Raw genomic sequence first — 20208 nt, forward strand, 5'->3', positions numbered from 1 at the left:
TGTCAACATCTGCTGGATCATGGAAAAAGCAAGAGAGTTCCAGAAAAACATCTATTTCTGCTTTATTGACTATGCCAAAGCCTTTGACTGTGTGGATCACAATAAACTGTGGAAAATTCTGAAAGAGATGGGAATACCAGGCCACCTAACCTGCCTCTTGAGAAATCTGTATGCAGGCCAGGAAGCAACAGTTAGGACTGGACATGGAACAACAGACTGGTTCCAAATAGGAAAAGGAGTACATCAAGGCTGTATATTGTCACCCTGCTTATTTAACTTCTATGCAGAGTACATCATGAGAAACGCTGGGTTGGAAGAAACACAATCTGGAATCAAGATTGCCGGGAGAAATATCAATCACCTCAGATATGCAGATGACACCACCCTTATGGCAGAAAGTGAAGAAGAACTAAAGAGCCTCTTGATGACAGTGAAAGAGGAGAGTGAAAAAGTTGGCCTAAAGTTCAACATTCAGAAAACGAAGATCATGGCATCCGGTCCCATCACTTCATGGGAAATAGATGGGGAAACAGTGGAAACAGTGTCAGACTTTATTTTTGGGGCTCCAAAATCACTGCAGATGGTGACTGCAGCCATGAAATTAAAAGACACTTACTCCTTGGAAGAAAAGTTATGACCAACCTAGATAGCATATTCAAAAGCAGAGACATTACTTTACCGACTAAGGTCCGTCTAGTCAAGGCTATGGTTTTTCCAGTGGTCATGTATAGATGTGAGAGTTGGACTGTGAAGAAGGCTGAGCGCCAAAGAATTGATGCTTTTGAACTGTGGTGCTGGAGAAGACTCTTGAGAGTCCCTTGGACTGCAAGGAGATCCAACCAGTCCATTCTGAAGGAGATCAACCCTGGGATTTCCTTGGAAGGAATGATGCTAAAGCTGGAGCTCCAGTACTTTGGACACCTCATGCGAAGAGCTGACTCATTGGAAAAGACTCTGATGCTGGGAGAGATTGGGGGCAGGAGGAGAAGGAGATGACCGAGGATGAGATGGCTGGATGGCATCATGGACTCGATGGGTGTGAGTCTGAGTGAACTCCGGGAGATGATGATGGACAGGGAGGCCTGGCGTGCTGCGATTCATGGGGTCTCAAAGAGTTGGACATGACTGAGCGACTGAACTGAACTGAACTGAGCAGAGAGAACTATCTGAGTTGGCCTGGTGATCAAGGAAGGCTTCTTAGAGCAGGTGATACTTGAACTCCAATTTAAAGAGTAGAATTGACTAGGAGACAGCATTTCAGGCAGAAGGGACAGCAAATAAAAAGACTCAAAAGCCTGAGAGAAAATGCAGTGAACCATTCTGATAACTAGAGGAAGTACAGCAATGCCAGGATGTTTTTTTGCATGGGGAGGGAGCAGGGGATGGGAGGCAGACCTGGGCAGCTCACAAAGGACTTTGTGTGCCCTGCTAAGGAATTTAGGGATGTTGTTATCTGGCTATATTGTCCATCTCAGTGAGCCACCTAAAATACCACCTGGAACAAGGCAGGGGATAAATAAATAAATGAAGCAAGGCTCCATTTCTGGCCTTAATCTGTTTTTCCTGTAGATCTCAACAGCCAGATGGATTAAGGGGCACAAAAAGGTTTGGAACTGTGCTGACAGGAAAAATGAAGTCATTGTTCACGGAGTCCTCAGGGTGAGTGTGTGTGTGTGTGTGTGTATATGTATGTGTGTCTGAGTGTAGGTGTATATGTATATGTGTATATGTGTGTGTGTGTGTGGCTGTGTGCACATGTGTATGTGTTTATATGTATGTACACGTGTGTATGTGCACGTGTGTGCGTATGTGTATGTATGTGTGTGCATGTGTGTATGGATGCATGCACGTGTGTGTGTATATGTGTGTGCATGTGTGTATATATGTGTATGAGCGTATGTGCATGTGTTTGTGTGTGTGAATGTGTGCGTGTGTGTATATGTGTGTTTGTGTGTGTGTATATGTGTTTAAGCAGGGACTCATTTAATTTCACAGAGACGTCTTTGCCAAAAGCAGTTTCCATGTTTCTGCCCTCCAAGGACCCAGGATATTTTCTCTGGGCTCAGCGAGACCAGATGGGACCAGGCTTGGAGTGGGACATTCCTCCCCTGACAGACAGTCCTGGGGCCTCAACTGGCCCCCAACATTTATTTGTTTCAGTTGTTTTCGGCACTGTGGGGTTTTTCACACACTGAGTGGTGGTGGGGACAAGGTTACTGAGGCCTGGGAGGAGAGCAGGTCCTCCTCCACTCCCTGGGCCCACTGTATCCTCCCCAGGTACCTGATTAAAATGATGCTGCGGCAGGTACCGCTGCTGTGACTGCAGTGGGGCCGGGGGATACTGCGAAGCAGGGAGCAGGGGGTGATCCGACGGCTTTCTGTTCATCGAAGGCCGGATTTCTTCTCCCACAGCCCCGCTCAGGGGATGGCCTCCCTGGGACCGCCGGTCCAGGCTGTTGCCCCGCTGACCCTGGGAGAGAACAGAGATAACACAGATCCATCCTCCTCCCGCCTCTCCTGGTCCGACCCAGCCTTTTCAGCGGCTGTTCCCAGACTTAGCTTCTGACAGCTCCAAGAAACAGCTGATGGGGGTGGGAGCAGCTTAAAGAAAATCAATGGCTCAGATCATCACATTTTCACAGTGGCCTGTGCATTCTCAGATTCTCCTGTTTTGGGGAGTTTGGGTCTCTGGTTTATACACTTTCTACCTGGTACCCATCTCGTCCCTTCCTCGTGGGCTTGTTTTTCTCTGTGTAATCAAGCTTAAATATTCCATTTTACTGACACAATGCCACCCCTCCTTATCGCATGTTGCCACACCGCTGGACATCCTATCCTCCAGATAAGCTCTGCTATTGACTTTGCATGATTTTGAACTGTCATTTATAGCCTGGTGATAGAGACCCAAACAGCAATGCTCTCACAGCACCATGGAAACCAGGCCTGCTGCTGGGCATGTAGGGAAAAAAACAAGACCTTTCTCCTGAATGCTACCACAACCTCATGACTCAGAGACACTTTCTTGTTATTTTTATTTAACAAACAATTACACAGAGCCCTGGGCTTAGCATATGCCAGGCACTGTTCTAAGCACTTGGCAAAATGAACTCATTAAATCCAGTTTAGTGCAGTTTTATGTTTCCTCTCTCATCTCTGTGTGCACATCGTAGTAAATGAGTATCTCTGTCCATTTCCTGGTTGAAAGAATTCACAAGGTCCGTATTAACCTTTGTTTTCCTTTCTGAACTTTTGTGTGCATTTGGGAACACCCTTTTCTCCTTTGATTGTAACTTCTCAGGCTTAAAATCAACCTATTACTTGAAAGGGATGGTTTTCTTTACTTCTCCAAAGCACATGTTGCTTTGAAAAGTCTCAATGCCTTTTCAGGTAACCTGTCCTTGGGATTTCAACTCTTCCACTCAGTGCTGGTTCCTATAATACCCATCTCCTCCTATAACCATGATATTTCCTTTGAAATATATTTTATAGATTGCGTGTGTGTGAATTTACTTTTGGAATCAAATTAACATTTCCTTAGTGCCATCTGGGGACCAGACTCTGTGGTGAGTGCTATGATTATATCTCGCTTATCCTCACCACAGTCCAATGAAGAAGGCATTATATTCTCTCCATTCTACAGATGAGAAAAACTGATGCTCAGGAAGTTTTCTTCACTTGACTGGGTAATCAGGATAGTTAGCAATGAAATCAGTTTTTAAAGCCAGGTCTGTTGGAGATGCATTTTTGAAAAGATTTTTTGATGCGGGACCATTTTTAACATCTTTGTTGAATTTATTGCAACATTGCTACTTTTTATGTTTTGACTTTTCGGTCCCAAGGCACGTGAGATCTTAGCTCCCAGACCAGGGATAGAACCCACACCTCCTGCACTGGAAGGTGAATTCTTAAGCACTGGACTGCCAGGGAAGTCCCTGGAAGTATTTTCTATTAATACAATACTTCATGTTCCAAGCTGTTCCAAGAGCAAGAATTCCATCTCCGGTTTTCTCCTCCAGTGCCCCCTGCTTCTACCCTCCACAGCCCCAAATCCTGTCACAAAGCTCTACTTGCTGCATTAGTCTTAGACTCGAGGTTCTAATACCCCCATGGGTAGCCCGACCGCTTCCCCCAAGTTACTTCATCCTTGGGTAGCTCCTGAGCTAGGCTGAAAACTGTGATACGGTAACGTCTGTGAATAATGAAACAATAGTGTCTATAATAAGAGCCCATGTATACTGAGTGCTTGGGGCTTGATTAGGAATGAAGTAAGGGATGGACTACATCATTCTCTAACCTTCAGAATCATCCTATGAAGTAGCTGTCACTATTATCCCAATTTTGTGGATGAACAAACTGAGAATTAGAGAACTTTTCAAAGTCACATACCTAGAAAGTGTTAAGCTAGGATTTAAACTGAGATCTCTGCTCTTCAGAATATGCAGGGACCTGCCCATCAAATGCATGGTTTTAGGGGTTCACATAGGGACCCAAACCGCCTAGAATCTCTGGATTGGGGGTGATGGGGGCTAGCAGCATACCTGTTCCTCCCGGGTCCTATCCCTCAGAAAGATCTGCTTCTGTTTGGAGATGGAATTCTTCCTGTAGTAGTCCACCAGCTTGTTGAGGGATGGAAACTTCTCTGTCCACAGGAAGTAATTACCCTTGTTGTCTCTCATGACTTTGAAGTGCTGAACGTCATCCTCATGCCTAAAAAGCAAGACAAATCCAAATTATGTATCACGTGGTGAGCATGTCTCTGCCTCCAGGGCCGACTGCATCCAGGGATGCTGGAGTTCTGTTTGGGCAGGAAGCAGAGGTGAGGGTGGCTGGCCCATCCCTCGGCAGGTGGGCTGGCCTAGTCAAATTCTAGGGGTGATTTCTGGGAGAAGCCACTCAGGACTCAAGCTGAGCTAGAGGGGATTTTTTTTTTTTTTTTCCGCCACGCGGATCTTTGTTCCTCTACTAGCCATTGAACCTGAGTCCACTGCAGTGAAAGCACCAAGTCCTAACTACTGGACCACCAGGGAACTCATGAAAGGAGGTTTTTTGGCTTGTTTTTTTTTACATGAGCAGAAAGCAATCTTTCTTCTGATACTGGAATCGCCCTTTTACAAGAAAAAAAAATATTCCAAGTGCTTTGAAGACTACAAGGTTGAAGACTTTTTCACAGTGTTTATTTGAAGCATGGCAATGCCTGAGACCTTACCAGGCTAAGAACTCTGCCAAGACTCAGAGGAGAGGAGTTTTTCAAGCCCTTCTAGTCTTTTCTGTTAACAGAAATAGTCTGAACCAGCTCCTTTAAGTTCAAAAACTACCCTGAGAAATCTTGTCACACTTTGTTCTCTACATAGCGGGCATCTCTTGTTTGGTCTTGTTTTGCATAAATAAGGTTACAAAGTATTTTGAGTTGTTGGGGAAAAATATGTGCTGAGGCTCAGAGGTGGAGGGGCTTGGTCAAGGTCACTGTTAAGGGCAGAATTGAGGCAAGGACCCTGGTTCTTTAATTCCAGTCTAGTGAGCTGGGACTGTCACACCAAGCACACACGCTAACTTTTTTTTTTTTTCTCTCATGTTAACTCCTTTTAGATCAGCACTTTGACACCAGCTGAACTCAGAAGAGATGGAGCATGTTTGTACTGAGGGTGGAGAATTTGGGTTTTATTCACTGAAAGAGGAGACTGGGCCTTTACTAACAGCCCCAGCCATTTTCTATCACTAAGTCATTCTTGTTTGGATGTCAAGTTTTCTTGGTCAAATGGACACACATTTATGTCTAAAAATAAACTGATGTTATTGATATCAATTGCATGACCCAGCAGAAAGGTAAAAAATTTAGACTGTTGGAGAGCAAAGATAATTCTTTCTAAGGGATGGATTTAGAGGTCTGTGTTCAGAGGGGGCAGGCGTTTTGATCTTCCTCCTCATCTTATTTTCAGGGCTCTGCTCAGAGACAGGCAAACCTATGCGGTGACCTCTGCCTAACTACCTTGGGGTCATAGCCAACACTTGGCAATCAATCATTGCTTGCCCTTCGCCTTTTAGCTTCGGTCACTCATATATGCTTTATTCACTCCAGCACCACATGGCTCGACTCACAGTCATCACTCCCCACATCTGGGTGAGGAGGAGGGAATATTCTTGTGACACGATTATTCGTCCACCATCTCTTAGTCAAAGAACTGGGAATGAGGAACATTAACTCTTTCACTCCCGTGTACTGACAGGGTGCATGTCAGGACTGCGGTTGGTCATCTGGCCAATGGAGAGATAGGGGCTGGACAACTGTCTTGAGGTCTGAGAAGGGCAGAGCAAAGGGTGTAACTCAGGGCTCCAGAGTCTCAGTCTAGTGTTTCAGACCCTCAGCTAATCCTAAGTGATAGATAATTACAATTAGCTCTTAATTATCTATGCCAGGACAGAAAGCAGATGTATAAATAAATTAGTGATTTTGCTTTGGAATATATTAGACTACATTTCTGCAGAAGAGGTAAAACTGCTCACAGTAATAATCACCATCACAAGAGCTTGCATAGCCTCAGTGGCAGGGAAGATCACGGCAGACATCAAAGCTGATCGTTTTTTATAGAATTCAATTTAATCAAAGAATGATAAACCCTAATTCCTCACTGAAAAAGCCAGCCTCAACATGCAAACCAAGGGCACGAAGAGATGCCTTTCAATCTAACAAGTTGCTTGGTGTTGCCTCTAACTGTGGCCCTGAAGAAATAGGCTTGAGTTGTAAGATTTATTATTAGAAAAAAAGTTCATGAATTAAGACCTAACAAGTTTAGAATTGGTGATACATTAATATTGGCCTGAGCTAAAATTTACCATCATCCAAGCTATAAAAAAGAAAGCTTTAGTTAAGGGAAATTAAGAATTTGAGTCAGCTTGCAAGGGCAATGCTTAAGAGACCAAGCTATTCTTAAGCCTACTGGGGACACAAATGCATACAAATGCTTGACCCCTTATTATTATTATTTTAAAATTTCTTTCCTTGGTTGCACCAGGTCTTAGTTGCAGCGTATGAGATCTTTAGTTGTGCTGTGTGGGCTCCAGTTCCCTGACCAGGGAATGAACCTGAGCCCTCTGCCTTGGTGGCATGGAGCCTTAGCCCCTGGACCACCAGAGAAGTCCCCTTAAGCCATTCTTTTTAAGTCCTTCCTACTTATTCCCTAAAGCACTTATCCTTAAAGTACTGCACTTTCTTTCTAAATAGTGATGTGGCCTCCATTTATTACCCGAGATTGGATTTAGGAACTTAAAGCTGCATGCCTTTCAAATCACATTGCAGAATCCAGACAGCACCTCCGGTCAGGTAACTTGCCAGGGAGGTTTCACCATACAGGTTGCTGCTCCGCTCCCTGTGCTGCTATTGCCATCCTTACACTTTCACATGTGGTCACCAAGTCTGATGTGTGATTCGCCGTCCCCAGCACGCTGACCACACGCCGTCTGTTCAGACTTGGGGCTTCTGCGTGTGGGGCTATGTCATGTTAAACTGAGTCATTTCCTCCCAAGGGGTGGGGTGCCGCACACTGGCGCGACTTTGCTGTCAGAGTGCCCCCCGCCCCAGGCCTCCTGGGCTCTGCTCTGTCCCCGTCAGTTTCACAGCATTACCGAGCATGGAGGTAGGCTTTCTTTCTGTGTAGCCACCTATGATTACGGATGTGTCCTATGGCGGTGCCTGGGGATTTTGATTTTTCTCTGCCCTTCTTCAGACAGGCATTGGTAGTAAAAGAAAATGCTAAGATTGCAACCCTGGACTTCCCTGGTGGTAGAGTGGATAAGAATCCGCCTGCTAACATAGGACACATGAGTTTGATCCCTTGTCTGGGAAGACTCCACATGCTGCAGAGCAACTAAGCCCATGAGCCACAGCTGCCAAGCCCAGGCACCTAGAGCTTGTGCTCCACAGGAGAAGCCCTGCAGTGCACTGCAAAGAGCAGCACCCCTCACTGTAGCCAGAGAAAGCCCGAGTGCAGCAATGGAGACCCAGCCCAAACAAAAATAATTAATTAAAAAAAAAAGACTGCAACTCCGAGATGGATGTGGACCTCTGGAAATCCTCTACTCCTTCTCCCTTCCCATTCCCCTTCCACAGACACTCACCCAGCACCCATGGTGCTGTAAAACACACAGAAGTGAGGTTGATAAAAATCCTGTCTTTCCAGAAGCACCAGGGCTGGAAGGGGAGCCAAGTGAATGTATTGATACATTGTGCCCCGGCCCCTTGCCACCATGCTCCTGAGGGATAGGTCATGTTTAAGAGGTCACCTTGTCGTTTTAGTGCTTTAGTAGGTCAGGGCGGAGCCAGGATTGGCCAGTACCTGACGGATATGGAGAAGTCCCCGGGGGAGCTCTGGCTGGCCCGGATGATGAAGCAACCGAGCTCCTTGCCCATCAGCAAGCTCTCTGCCTGGTGTCGTGAGAGGCCTTCGTGAAACCACCTAACAGGTGAGATAAAAACAGAGGATCTTGGTGAGATGCCAGACTGATGGGGTTTGGGAGTAGGGAGGGAAGGAAGTCGGGGAGAGATGACCCACAGGGAGAAGGGTTGAGGAGAGACCCCAACAGGGTCCAGGCACTTTTGAAACCAAACAAACGCTCTAGCAGTTTCCAGGCGAGGCAAGTGAGTGTCCCCCTGAGGTACCTCCTGCCCTGTCCGCCCAGGAGAAGTCTCTCTCCTGCCTGCTTGGAAATCCTGAGTCATGGAAATGTGCCACTGCACAAAACGGGACAGTATGGGAGGGACTCGCTGCAGGAGTGGCCACCTGCCGGTGGCTGTGAGAGGGACATCTCCAGAAAAGGACTGCAGGGGCAGAGGGTGTCCAGGAGGACAGGGATCCCTTCACGCTGGGACGGGCAGGGCCCTTGGGTGCTAGCTTCAGGCTGAGACCTCTGTGGCCGGGAAGAAGGGTCACAACCAAGGGCCTCTGGGTGGGATGGGGCTGGAGTGGCTGTGCCTTGTGCCTGGCAGATGCTGGGGGGCACCCAGGGAGGTCCCCATGCTAGCTTGGAAGTGAGCGAGGCTAGCGGCAGCCAGAGAGAGGCGTCTAACCAGCCGGCTCCCGGGCCCTCCCTAAGAAACCTGGCTGGAAAATAACCTTTACTGTGGAAAGAAGGAACCGAGGAGAAACTGCTCTTTCAGGTTAGCAGTCAGGGTGGCAGCTTTTGGAAGTGTTGCTGCAGGCGGTGCAACGAATGTGAAAAAGGCTGAGCACTTGCATGCAGGCAAGACAAACAGTGGCTCCAGCCGCAGGGCAGGAGGCCAGGAACCGCTCTCACCCTCGTGGAGCAGAGCAAGTGTTAGCAGTTCCTCGGCGGCCAAGGGTGGGGTGGGGGCAGTACCCCTTTGCTGTAGCATGGCTACCTAATCGCTGTCCCCGGAAGGCGAGCTTGTGTGTCCCTTTAAGATGAGCGTCCAACGGGCCTCTGTGAGCCGTTCCCTTGTGCCCTTTGGAACTTAGGAACTGAACAGACAGAGGTGGGGAGGATTATCCTTTTTCCAGACCTGGGACTGCAGCGGAAGGTTGGTCAGGCTCTGAGGGGCCGGAAACAGAGGGTTTCTGACTGTCATCTGCCTGGAGATCCTGCCGGAGTAGGTACCATACAAACCCACAGGACTGATGAGTGGCCACCACAGCAATATAATGGGGAGGGGAAAAGAATGGAACCCCCTCCACAGCAGCCATCCTCAGAGGAAATCTCTTGAAAGAGGGAGCAACCAGAGAGGGAACTGTTTAGAAAATACACACTTGTCCTCTATCTGGGTTTTGTTGAAGTCACTTGAAAGAAGTGACTTCTTTCAAGACTTACAAAAATGTCCACACGCTACTTGTGAAATGAGTGCCAGAGTTTCATATTACACTTCGGTTCCAAAGCTACTCATTCACTGAACAGCTTCTGTTAAACATGTACTGTGTGCCGGGCCCTCTTCTGAGGATGTAGTGAATGTAGGGGTGAGCAGAACGGACAAGCACCCTCACGGAACTCACATTCTAGTGGGTTAGGGGCAGACATATCATAAACAGGGAAGTAACTAGAATATGGACTCAGCTGATGTAATGCTAAGGGGAAAATGAACACAGAGCTGAGGGGAGGAGGGGGGAGTCGTTTAAAATGTGGGGGTGGGGAGGGCCTCACTGGGAGGGCAGCGTTCCAGCCCCAAAGGAGATGGGGGAGGGGAGGAAGAAACAGCAAAGGAGACAAGGAAGGAGAAGCCAGGGAGGTGGGAGGAGAACCAGGAGGAAGAATGTCCCGGAAGCCCAGTGAAGAAAGTGACGGTGCTGAGATGATGGCCGACAGTCGACCACTGGGCCCTGCAGTTCACTGGGACCTTGATAAAAAGGTTTCCAAGGAGTCGTGGGGCTTCCGGGGAGAACAGGAGGAGAGGAATTAGAGACAGCGAATATAACGATTCTTTGGAAGAAGCGGAGTCGTAGCGGGAAGGGGATTTGTTGGCTGGTTTCATGTTTTGTTTTTTTTGGTAAGCCGGGAAAAATCGCAGGATCTTTGTTTGCCACCAGGTATGAGCTAGCAGAGAGGGCGGAAAGCTGATGTGGGAGAGAGGGGAGGACTTCTGCTCGAAGCACAGACGGTTCTTTCCAAACAACTGCAGGAAAGGCAGTGTCTGAGCAGTTGCGGGATGTGGGTGGAGGCAGTGAGTCAGGATGGGTGGCATAGACGGGCTTTTCTGGGGGCCTCCGCTGTCCTGGAAGCCAGGCGGTCGGCTGAAAGTGTGTGTGTCGGGGGTGGGGGGAGGAGCTGCAGGTGTGCTGTGCTCACCTGGAAGGTGACAGGGCAGCCTCAAGGGGCCCCTGGCTGAGGCCAGTGGTCATTCTGCTGGTTCAGTGGTCAGTGCTGATTCCCTGTGAGTGGTACGGTTGCACCTCACCAGAGTCACCAACACTGCTTTGGTTTTCTAACAAACCTTTGCTCTTCGGCTAGACCCTGACTCTCAGACAAGATTAGATTTCTATCTAACCCTTGTGGTCAATTCTTGAGACGCACGTGACCCAATCTCAACTTTTCGTTTCCTCTTTATGGAGGGAATTTCCCCGACCTCTCTCACTGAGTGCAAACACGGTTTCGGGAAGCTCACGGTTTCAAGAGCTTCGTCATGTCATCCTGGAACTGGGATGGAAGGTGGGTTGGGAGATAGGGGAGAAGAGCTCTTGAAGCAGCAGCTGTGGAGGTGGGGTGGCCGACAGCGCCCCCACTGGAATTCTTGGAAGCACCATGGTTACAATCAGAGATGGCTTTGGTTTATAAATTTAAAATAGGCAATACTTGCACATGGTATCAAATTCAAAAGAGAATGCCGTGAAATGCAAATCTCCCTCCCACCCCTGGCCTTCAGCTGCGTGGTTCCCTCTCCAGAGGCAACCGTTTTTGACAGCGTCTGGGCTGTGCACGGATAATTTTAGTGGCTACTGAAAAAGTAAGGGGAGTGTGTGTGGGCAGGCCTATCTCCGCAGGCTGGAAATACTTACTCAGGAAACTCGATGTCTATAAAATTCTTGGGCACATATCCTTCTTGGCTCCCAAGCTCCGCCTTGAACCACTCCTCTTGGTTACTTAGGATCTACAAGGAGGAGAAGGAAGGATGAAGTCACTGAGGGGAGGACACCAAGATGCAGGAGAAATGGGCTGCAGGGCAAAGAACCCATGCACCCCAATCCGAACTCCACCGAATCCAAAAGAACAAAGGCTTTTGAAGTTAGAGGAAAATAAGTCAAAGAAGGCTTCCCAGGTAGTGTAGTGGTAAAGAATCTGCCTGCCAGTGCAGGAGACATAAGAGACAAGAGTTTGATCCCTGGGTCGGGAAGATCCCCTGGAGGAGGAAACAGCAACCCACTCTAGTATTCTTGCCCAGAGAATCCCACAGACAGAGAAGCCTGGGAGGCTACAGTCCACAGGGTCACAAAGAGTCGAACACAACTGAATGACTAAGTGTGTACACACACACACACACACACACACACACACACACACACGCCAAAGAAACCACAGAAGCACTGGAGCGGGGAGCAGCAGGCTTATCTTTGGAGTTTGGCTTCTCTTGTCCCCAAGCTATTTTCATACACTTGGGCCACCTCCTCATGTGATTCCACCCTGGTGTGGCCTGCCAGATTCAATGCTCAGGGGCTTCTCTGAACCCCTCTTCTCCTGTTTTGAAGATTTGTGTCTCAGATCTTAGCACTTTAAGCTCCTTATCTAGGCAGGTGGTTTCTCCTTCTCAGCCAGGTAACCGAGAACCTTTTACAATTTTAATTTGTTCTTACTTTTTTACTTTAGCGGATTAAAACTTAAACATCAATAGGGGCTAGCTTTGAAGACAGTAACTCTGTGTTCATATTTCATGTTTGCACAGTTTGGACATAACTCAAGATACCCAGAATACCTTTTCTAAATTTGCTTTTAGAACGTGATCATAGGCAAAACCAGAAGTTTTTTCTCCTTACTATAAGGTCTTGCCTTGACCATGACCCCAAATGTTATCACCTGCCTTGATTACTTATATGACTCTCCAGACTTGGCTCTATGTGGCTTCCGGTCATTTCAGAAAATCTCCTATCATCAAAAGACAAATACTTGACTTCCTCTCCACCCTCCCCTACTGAGAATATTTCTAAAATATGTAGCGCAGACTCAAACAATAATTCAAAACGAAGATGTTAGAACAAAAAGATGGGAAGAACCTTGACGATGTCATGGAGATACTGAATCAGCCGCTTAGGAGTCCTCCAACGCCTGGACTTTGTATGAGAAATTATAAATCTTTGTTATCGTTTAGGCCATTTTAAGTTTCTGTTTCTCATAGCTGAAAACCTCTTAACTGATGGAAGAGAAATGATGAAGAGGAAAGCAGAAGATGGATAGGAAAGCTTACTCGGAGCAGGGATTGCCTGGTTTGCCCAGGTGAGTTACCTAGGGGAAGTCTGATGACAAAATAACTACTTCCGGGGCATGAGGAAGTGAGGTGTGTTCTTGGGACAGAGCTCCTCAATCTGGCGGAAGTTCAGATTGTGACCCCAGGAGTAGAGACAGGGGAAACCAGGGTTACAGGGCCTTGTAGCCCACGTTCAAAAGTCTGGATTTCTATCTTGAAATGTACGGGGAGCCATCAAAGGATTTTCATCAGGGAAACAGCACAGTGAGAATCAGTGTTAAGAAAAGCGTGCGGATCACAACTTGAAGATGGACTGGGGGGTGAAGTCAAGAGAGAGAGTGTAGGAAGAGGAGCGTAGCCATCCAGGCATAGATGAAGGAGATCTGGGCTAGGTAGAAGTGAAGACAGATTTCAGAGGAATCAGGAAGCACAAATGGGCAGGATTTCGTGACTGTTTGAGGAGCTGAGGGAGAAGGGGATTCTGGGATGGCTTTGGATTTCTGGCTTGGGAGACTGAGTGGGTGGTGACGCTTTCACCAAAATAGAAAAGACAGGAGGAGGAAGAGGTCTGAGGGAAAGCTCATGTACCCCAGATCGCCTGCGGGTGAATCAAGTTGCCCCCGGGACCCTCAGAGAAGGAAAACTCAGAGAGCATTGGAGATGTATGTCTGGGCTCAGCAGTGAGGTGAGGGCTGGAGCTAGATTTCAGAGTCATCCAAAAAGTGGGTGGACTTGAAGCCTCTGGTTTCTGCCTCCCAGAGATGGGAAGAGAATTGAAGAGAGCAATGTAATTGAGAAGCAGTGATGACCTAGTTCTAATATCACTCCTGAGTTTGGAAGGAGAAGCCCTTGGTCCTTGGGCCCTTGGTCCCCTAGATGTCTGACCTCAGGCAAGACAATTATCATCTGCAAAATGGGGGCAATAAAAACTGGCAGCCTCTTCACGGAGCTGATGTGAGGATCAAATGCTCCCTCATCCCTGGACGTCCTCCAGAGAGTACAGGCTGTGTTTTTAAATATAATTCTGTCAAACATAATATTCTTATGAAGGAGAACTCCAGGTCTGAAGGACATGGAGGGTTGATAAGTTCTTTAAAGTGTTCTATGTGTATGTTTTGAATGTGATCATTTGTTCTGAAGAAATAAAAGTGTGTCCCATATTTGAGTTCTAGAATTGCTGAGAAAAGGAAACTTTATAGTTTTTAACATCAAATGTGACTGTTGGTATCGCTAAGGACTTGCGGGTATGTGTGTGCCGAGGGGGGTGGTGGGGGTAGGGGAGCAGGAAATCTAGGTCAAAAGAAGAACTAGGAAACTCGGCACCAAGGCATCGTCATCACATTAAAAACACAAGGGCATTTTACTCTGTGCCATCTCCCCCAAATTTCAAGGCTCTGGAATTCCTTTCTCCTATCACATGGGAAGATGTGTGGCTTGGGCAGCAAATGTCAAATACCAAGGTGAAAAGGGATGAAGTAAAAGAGGCCATTTGGAAATGGGCTTATCGCGGTAGGAACTACATTTTGCACTTAGCTCTCTGACCCAAAACTGGCTGTAATTTTAGTAATCATGGCTCATACTCATTTACACCCTGTAGCCACCGAAACATTATCCCACAATGCTGTCCATTTTCCTCACCACCTGATGCTTGATCTGCCTGACATCGTGTTCCCAAAGAGGCAAATTTATAGGCTTTTTATGATGAATAAAAGGCAAGGGTTTAAAAAAAAATCTCATTTTTAGCAAAGAAGAGTCTTTGGGGGGTGGTGGTGGTGGTTTCCTCCTGTCGTTGTTGGCAGGGCTGGTACTTCCTGTCCCTCTCATCTCTCCATCTCCTCCGTTTCTCTATCTCTTGTCTCCATCATGCAAACCTGTGCAAGGAGTTCAGCCTAAACCCGTGAGGTTTTACCCTCAACTTCGCTGTAACTTAACTCTTACGATCTTGCCTGCCTTGGAATCATTTTCTGGGTTACGTGGCCTGAGAATAAGTTAGACGTGGGAAGAGGACAAAATGTACGGTTGGAAGAATTTCAAAATTGGATGAAATTATAGCTCTCAGAGGCATAGCAGAAATCAGAAGTGTTGAAGTTAATTACATAGGGCTAACTCTGGGGGCTCTTTGGTCGCTGTTTTAGTGGGAAGAAATGGGCTCATGTTAGATGAATTGCAGAAGCACATAGAGATGGCCTGGGTCAAGAGACATTTTTAAATAACGACTGGCAGATTCGAGTGGGAAGTGTAAACTGGGTGCGATGTGCAGCTGCAGGTTGAGAGGTCGTGATATGCACGTGCAACATTCAACTCCTGACTTTTGGAATGCTTCTCTCACAGGAGAAGTGGGATCCAGTCATTTGGCTAGAGTTCCATGTCTGCCATCTTGTTTACCATTCTGGAATCAGCATCTAGTGAGCAACTGCTGTTTGCACTTGGGTGCTGGGAATACAGAGATAAATAAGCTGGGGCCTACACCCTGGGGACCTCACAGTCTGCAGGGGGCAGCTGGTGATGAGCAAATCAGACAGTTTTTGTATCTTCTAATGAAAAAGTCTGTTTAGTGTTTTAGAACTAAAGGCGTAACATGAAAGAACACTCAGGAGTGCATTGCTGGGGTAGTCAAGAACTGGCCTTGAAAACAATTTCTAAAAAACCCCCAAGAAACAGAATACCCATTTCCAGGCTCCTGGGGCTTGACCACCATGATACAGACCTTCCATGAGGCTCAGCCAACAAGCCCCATCCCTTTTCCTCTTTACCACTATGGCTGCAATGGATAGAATTTGAAAGGAAGGAAGGGTTTTGCTTTCTGATAGAATTCTAAATGAGTGTGCAGAAACACAGTAACAACTCAAGAAATATGTACTGAGCCCCCATCTGGGGCCGGGACTCGTGTTAGGTGCTGGGAAGACACAAAGATGAACCCGGCAAGACTCTGCTCTCAGACCAGCGGTGGGATGACACACTCATTCAATCATTCATTGACTCTTCCTCACCTTTCTGCAGGCCCAGCCCCCACCCCTGCAGAGCTCTGGGGAGTGAAGCAGCCACTATGAGACCAGACAATCAGGATGGCATGGGGGGAGAGCAGCAGAGGTGGTGCTCCGGTGCAGAGAGTGGGTGTGAAAGCCTTGAGCAGAGTGTGTGAAATGCCATGGAGGAGCTGAAGAGGGCGTAATGAGTTTCCTGTGGTAGTGGGGCATGGGGAGGATTCATGAGGGTTCCCTGGCAGAGGTGGTCAAACGCATGTGTGCAGAAGAACATTCAGAGTACAGGGAGAACCTGAAAAAGGACAGTGTACATATTGCAGTGTGACTTGGGCCATTTCATACACAAAGATGTGTATGTGTGTTTGTGTATGTGTGTGTATATGTGTATACATGTTCTTGCACTCAAGCATGATGAGGCTGGGTGGTAGGTTGAGTTCAGATGGCTTAGATTTCCATCCACTGGTCATGGGGAACCACTGAACACTTCTGAGGAAGGAAGTAATATGATCCAATTTATCTTCTAGAAAGATCCCTCTGGGTCTAGGTTTTTAAATGAAGGAGGAAGAGAGAGGAGAGAATGAGGTCAGTCAAGGGGATGTGGCAATAGTCTGAACAGTCAAGGGGAGAATGGGGTGATATTGACAATATTGGGATCATTTATGGATCATTCGGTTTCCTTTTGACTGGTACCAGGCTCCTCACTGATGAAGATGTGGGTTGCTTGGGAGACAGGATAAAAGGAAAATATTCAGAGTGGAGTACAGCGTTTTGAGGTGGGGCAGAGCAGTTTCAAGTCCTATAGGTGTTTAGCAGGGTCCTTACGTTCTACACTCAGGAGGTCACTGGTGGACTTTAATGGAGTGTTGTGGGTAAGAGTCAGATTCCAGAGGGTCTAGTGGAGTGAATGGGAAGTGAGGAAGTGGAGACAGCCAGCACAGAGAATTCTTCCCAGTGTGGCCATGAAGGAGAGGAAAGAAATTAGGAACTGAAGCAGAGTTGAGGAAAGATTTTTGCTTTTTGTTTTTCCTTTTCTGAAGAGTAGGGAAAACTTAAGCCAGATGGTTTGGTTTGAAATGGGAGGTGAGGATGGGACTTGCCCCCACACCCACCTCCTAGGGGCCTCTTTTGAGTGCGAACACTGCAGAGTGGTTGATAACCGCACGGTCACAGTACCCAACAGGGAAGGGAGGGACTTCTCACCTTGTCCCAGACCCTTCAGTGACCTTGGTAAGGTCCCGAAGAAGTGAAGGTCACTTTTTCCTGGGTCAGCAGCCCAAGCAGTATTTTGACCTTGAGAAGCTCCAGCATTGACGGCGTGCTCTTGGCAGCCACATTGCCAGATCTTGCACAGTGAGGGCAATTAGAAAAATAAGCACTCGGAGTGGGGAATGCATGCACACTAAGTCGCTCTAGTCGTGTCCGACTCTTTGATACCCCATCGACTGCAGCCCGCCAGGCTCCTCTGTCCATGGGATTCTCCAGGCAAGAATACTGGAGTGGGTTGCCATGCCCTCCTCCAGGGGATCTTCCTGACCTAGGGATTGAACCTGCCTCTCTTACGTCTCCCACATTGGCAAGCAGGTTCTTTACCACTAGCACCACCTAGGAAGAGGGCAGGAAGGGGATTGTTCAAATTCCACCTGGTTTGTGCCCTACAGACACTTTCTGATTCCCCTGCTCATGTGTGACAAGGTTATTTCCATAGTAAGCTTTTATCTTAATGGAGAGACAATGGTGACCACATGGACTGCTGAGGACTGGGGATCAGGCTATCCGAGGTGCTCAGAGGCCAGGGGGGCTTGGGTGCCACGACTCTCCTGTCGCTTCTTTAAGGGCTTGTGCTATTTGGCACTCTGAGATGCAGAGTCCATGTAAGCGTGGCACATGGAATGTGGCAGAAGCCCAAGGCCTCTTCAGCTCAGCAAACCGCCACTACAAGTCAAGTGCGGGTGGAAGACAGGTTTTGAGAAACCCCAGAGTGGCCAGGTGTGAGTGGTTTTCACTGACCTGAGTTTCCTCCAGCAGCCTTTCCAGGCGTCCCCACCCACACCTTCCTCCTGTAAGTTCCAGCCGTGCTGAGCCTCGTAATGCTGACCAAACTCTGCCTGAGCTTGACCATCTCTGAGCCTTAGCCAAAAGCCTGACTCACCTTTACTGCTTTCCCTGACAACTGACAGTGCCACCCCTTCCTACAACCCCATCTTTCAAGGTGGGATCACTTGTCCCATACCCGTGCTCCTGAGCACTTAGATCAAAACATCTATGAGAAGCCCTGCACACGGATGTATTTCCCCCTCCAGACCACAAGCATCTCAGGACAGGGATAGTGGCTTATACCAATCAGATTTCCATCACCCCGCCTGGTGGCTAGTGCACGGGTGCTCAGAAGAAACCTTTTTGGTTGAGGTGAATTTCAGATTTTGAAAGAACTGTTTGTATTTCTTGAGAAACAGTTTAAGCAGTTCAACTGTTAGATTAACTCCCCAATTAGACCAGAATAACCTAAACTCTCCCTGGCTCTCCTGGGCCCCATGTCACCTACCTTCAGAACATCGCCAGCGTGAAAGCTCAGTTCATCTTCTCCCGAGGCCATGAAATCGAACTTGGCAATGGCTTCCATGTTGTAACGTGAAGCTGGAAGAGAAATAATGTGGTCATTGTGTTTTCTGCCAGGAGAAGGGCAATCCTAGCGGCTGGTAGTGGAGGATCCAATGTCTCCAGGCTGGAGAGGGAGGTGCAGGCACACAGGAAGGGGTTTTGTTTTCAGAAAGAGCTGCCTGAGCCCGTAGGATCCGCTTTCTGACATCGTTCTCTGAATCCCCAGATGCCAGGAGCAGGAAATGAAGGCCAGTGACCGCCTTCCCCCTCTCCTTTCATCCCCATTTGCTGTTCTGGCCTGTGATCATTTCTGGGGCATCTCTGTTTCCGGTTGATAAGGACAGAAGACTTGCTATCGTCGCTACCTTGGGGCCTGAGGGACTGGAAGGACTGTTCTGTAAACACTGTCCCTCGGCAGCTATATTTAACCAGCTGGTGTTAATTAGACAGATGCCATTTTCTCTTTTACATCTGAATCATTTAAGAGAATTAGACAGCTTTGGTCAGTGGGGAACTTAGCCGTCTTCTACATGGTTTGAGAGTAGAAAGCATTCTCGTTTTAGAACTGGGAGACTCAGATTCCAAATTTTATTATTATTATTATGGAAGCCAACACGTTTTGGAAATTTTCATTTTCATGCCTCTGAATTGAGTGAATATATTGGCCCCTCTTAATAATATGTGAGACCTGTATAAAGATAAATAAGTCAACTTATGAATGAAATATAGTTGGGTTTTTTTAGGAGACAGTGGGGTGTAATAGAAAGAGAGCAAAGTCCTGGTTTTGTTGATGGACAGCTGTGTGATCTTGTGCAAGTAAATAAACCTCCTAGAGTCTCAGTTTCCTTGTTTGTAAAAGGGTGATCATAATGTTCAATGAAGAAGGGTGTAAGATGAAATTAAATAATAGACACCAGATGTTATCCAAGACAAAACCGAGTGAGTAGCATTTATGTTTTCGAATAATTTTGTAGAATGAACTTATCCTCAGCAGACGCAGCCTAACCAAAAGCCGCAATAATTTTCTTCTGATTTTCCCCACCTCCTATAAAGTTTTCTCTGTGAAATTTGATGGTTATTCTCCACGACCCTCAAGTTCTTTGGTTCTCTGCTCACCGTCAGGACATTGTCTTAAACGCTGCTGTTTGGCGTTAATGTTTTGCAAAATTTGTCTTAAGTATGAAACCCTGTAGCTCAGAAACCTTCAAACCTAACTGACTTTCTATGACCAGTAAACTGAGACCACAGTTGTCCTTTCAGTGGGAATTTCTGCCCAAGTGAGGAGATTTAGGTAAATAAGGAAGGTGGTTGCGGGGTGGGAGGGGGTGATTCGCATAGATCAGGGGATTAAAGCTGACTGCTGCAGCAGTGATAGCAAGGGGTGCCTCCTCTGATTCTCCACATTTGCTTGGTCTTCCAAAGGCCATTTGTAGGGATGAGCATTACAAATCCCAAAGACATATTAAACAAAAAATATTTCAGGAGCCAAAGTAAAATGTCATAGCTCACTGCCTGAGCTTTATCACCAACCAAAACTTATTTCCAGACTCAAAATCTGTATACTTTTTATGCACTTTCTTCAAGATCTGTCCATCTAAGGCAAATTAAAATTTCTGTGACCTGGGATGACCCACTCAATAGGAAGGAGTACTCTGTCCTCCTGGGTGAAAGCTAAATGCTTTTGCTGATTGGATTCACCCCATTACTTTCACATGCAAAGCTTTCCCTAAT

The 20208-nt window shown here is 47.2% G+C and overlaps 1 protein-coding gene across 1 annotated transcript in view; it reads right to left on the minus strand.

The window, feature by feature from the left end:
• The window catches only part of GRAP2 (GRB2 related adaptor protein 2), a 70483-nt gene that overhangs the window by 4150 nt on the left and 46125 nt on the right, over window positions 1-20208 (minus strand). The window contains exons 2-6 of the mRNA XM_040233257.1: window positions 18422-18513; window positions 11496-11587; window positions 8331-8450; window positions 4539-4707; window positions 2282-2470 (exon numbers count right to left, since the gene is read on the minus strand). Of these exons, the coding sequence (XP_040089191.1) occupies window positions 2282-2470; window positions 4539-4707; window positions 8331-8450; window positions 11496-11587; window positions 18422-18499 (648 nt within the window). The 5' untranslated portion in view covers window positions 18500-18513. The remainder of the gene's footprint in view (window positions 1-2281; window positions 2471-4538; window positions 4708-8330; window positions 8451-11495; window positions 11588-18421; window positions 18514-20208) is intronic.

This window comes from Oryx dammah, unplaced genomic scaffold, assembly GCF_014754425.2.
Source record: "Oryx dammah isolate SB20612 unplaced genomic scaffold, SCBI_Odam_1.1 HiC_scaffold_29, whole genome shotgun sequence".
NCBI classification, from domain to species: Eukaryota; Metazoa; Chordata; class Mammalia; order Artiodactyla; family Bovidae; genus Oryx; species Oryx dammah.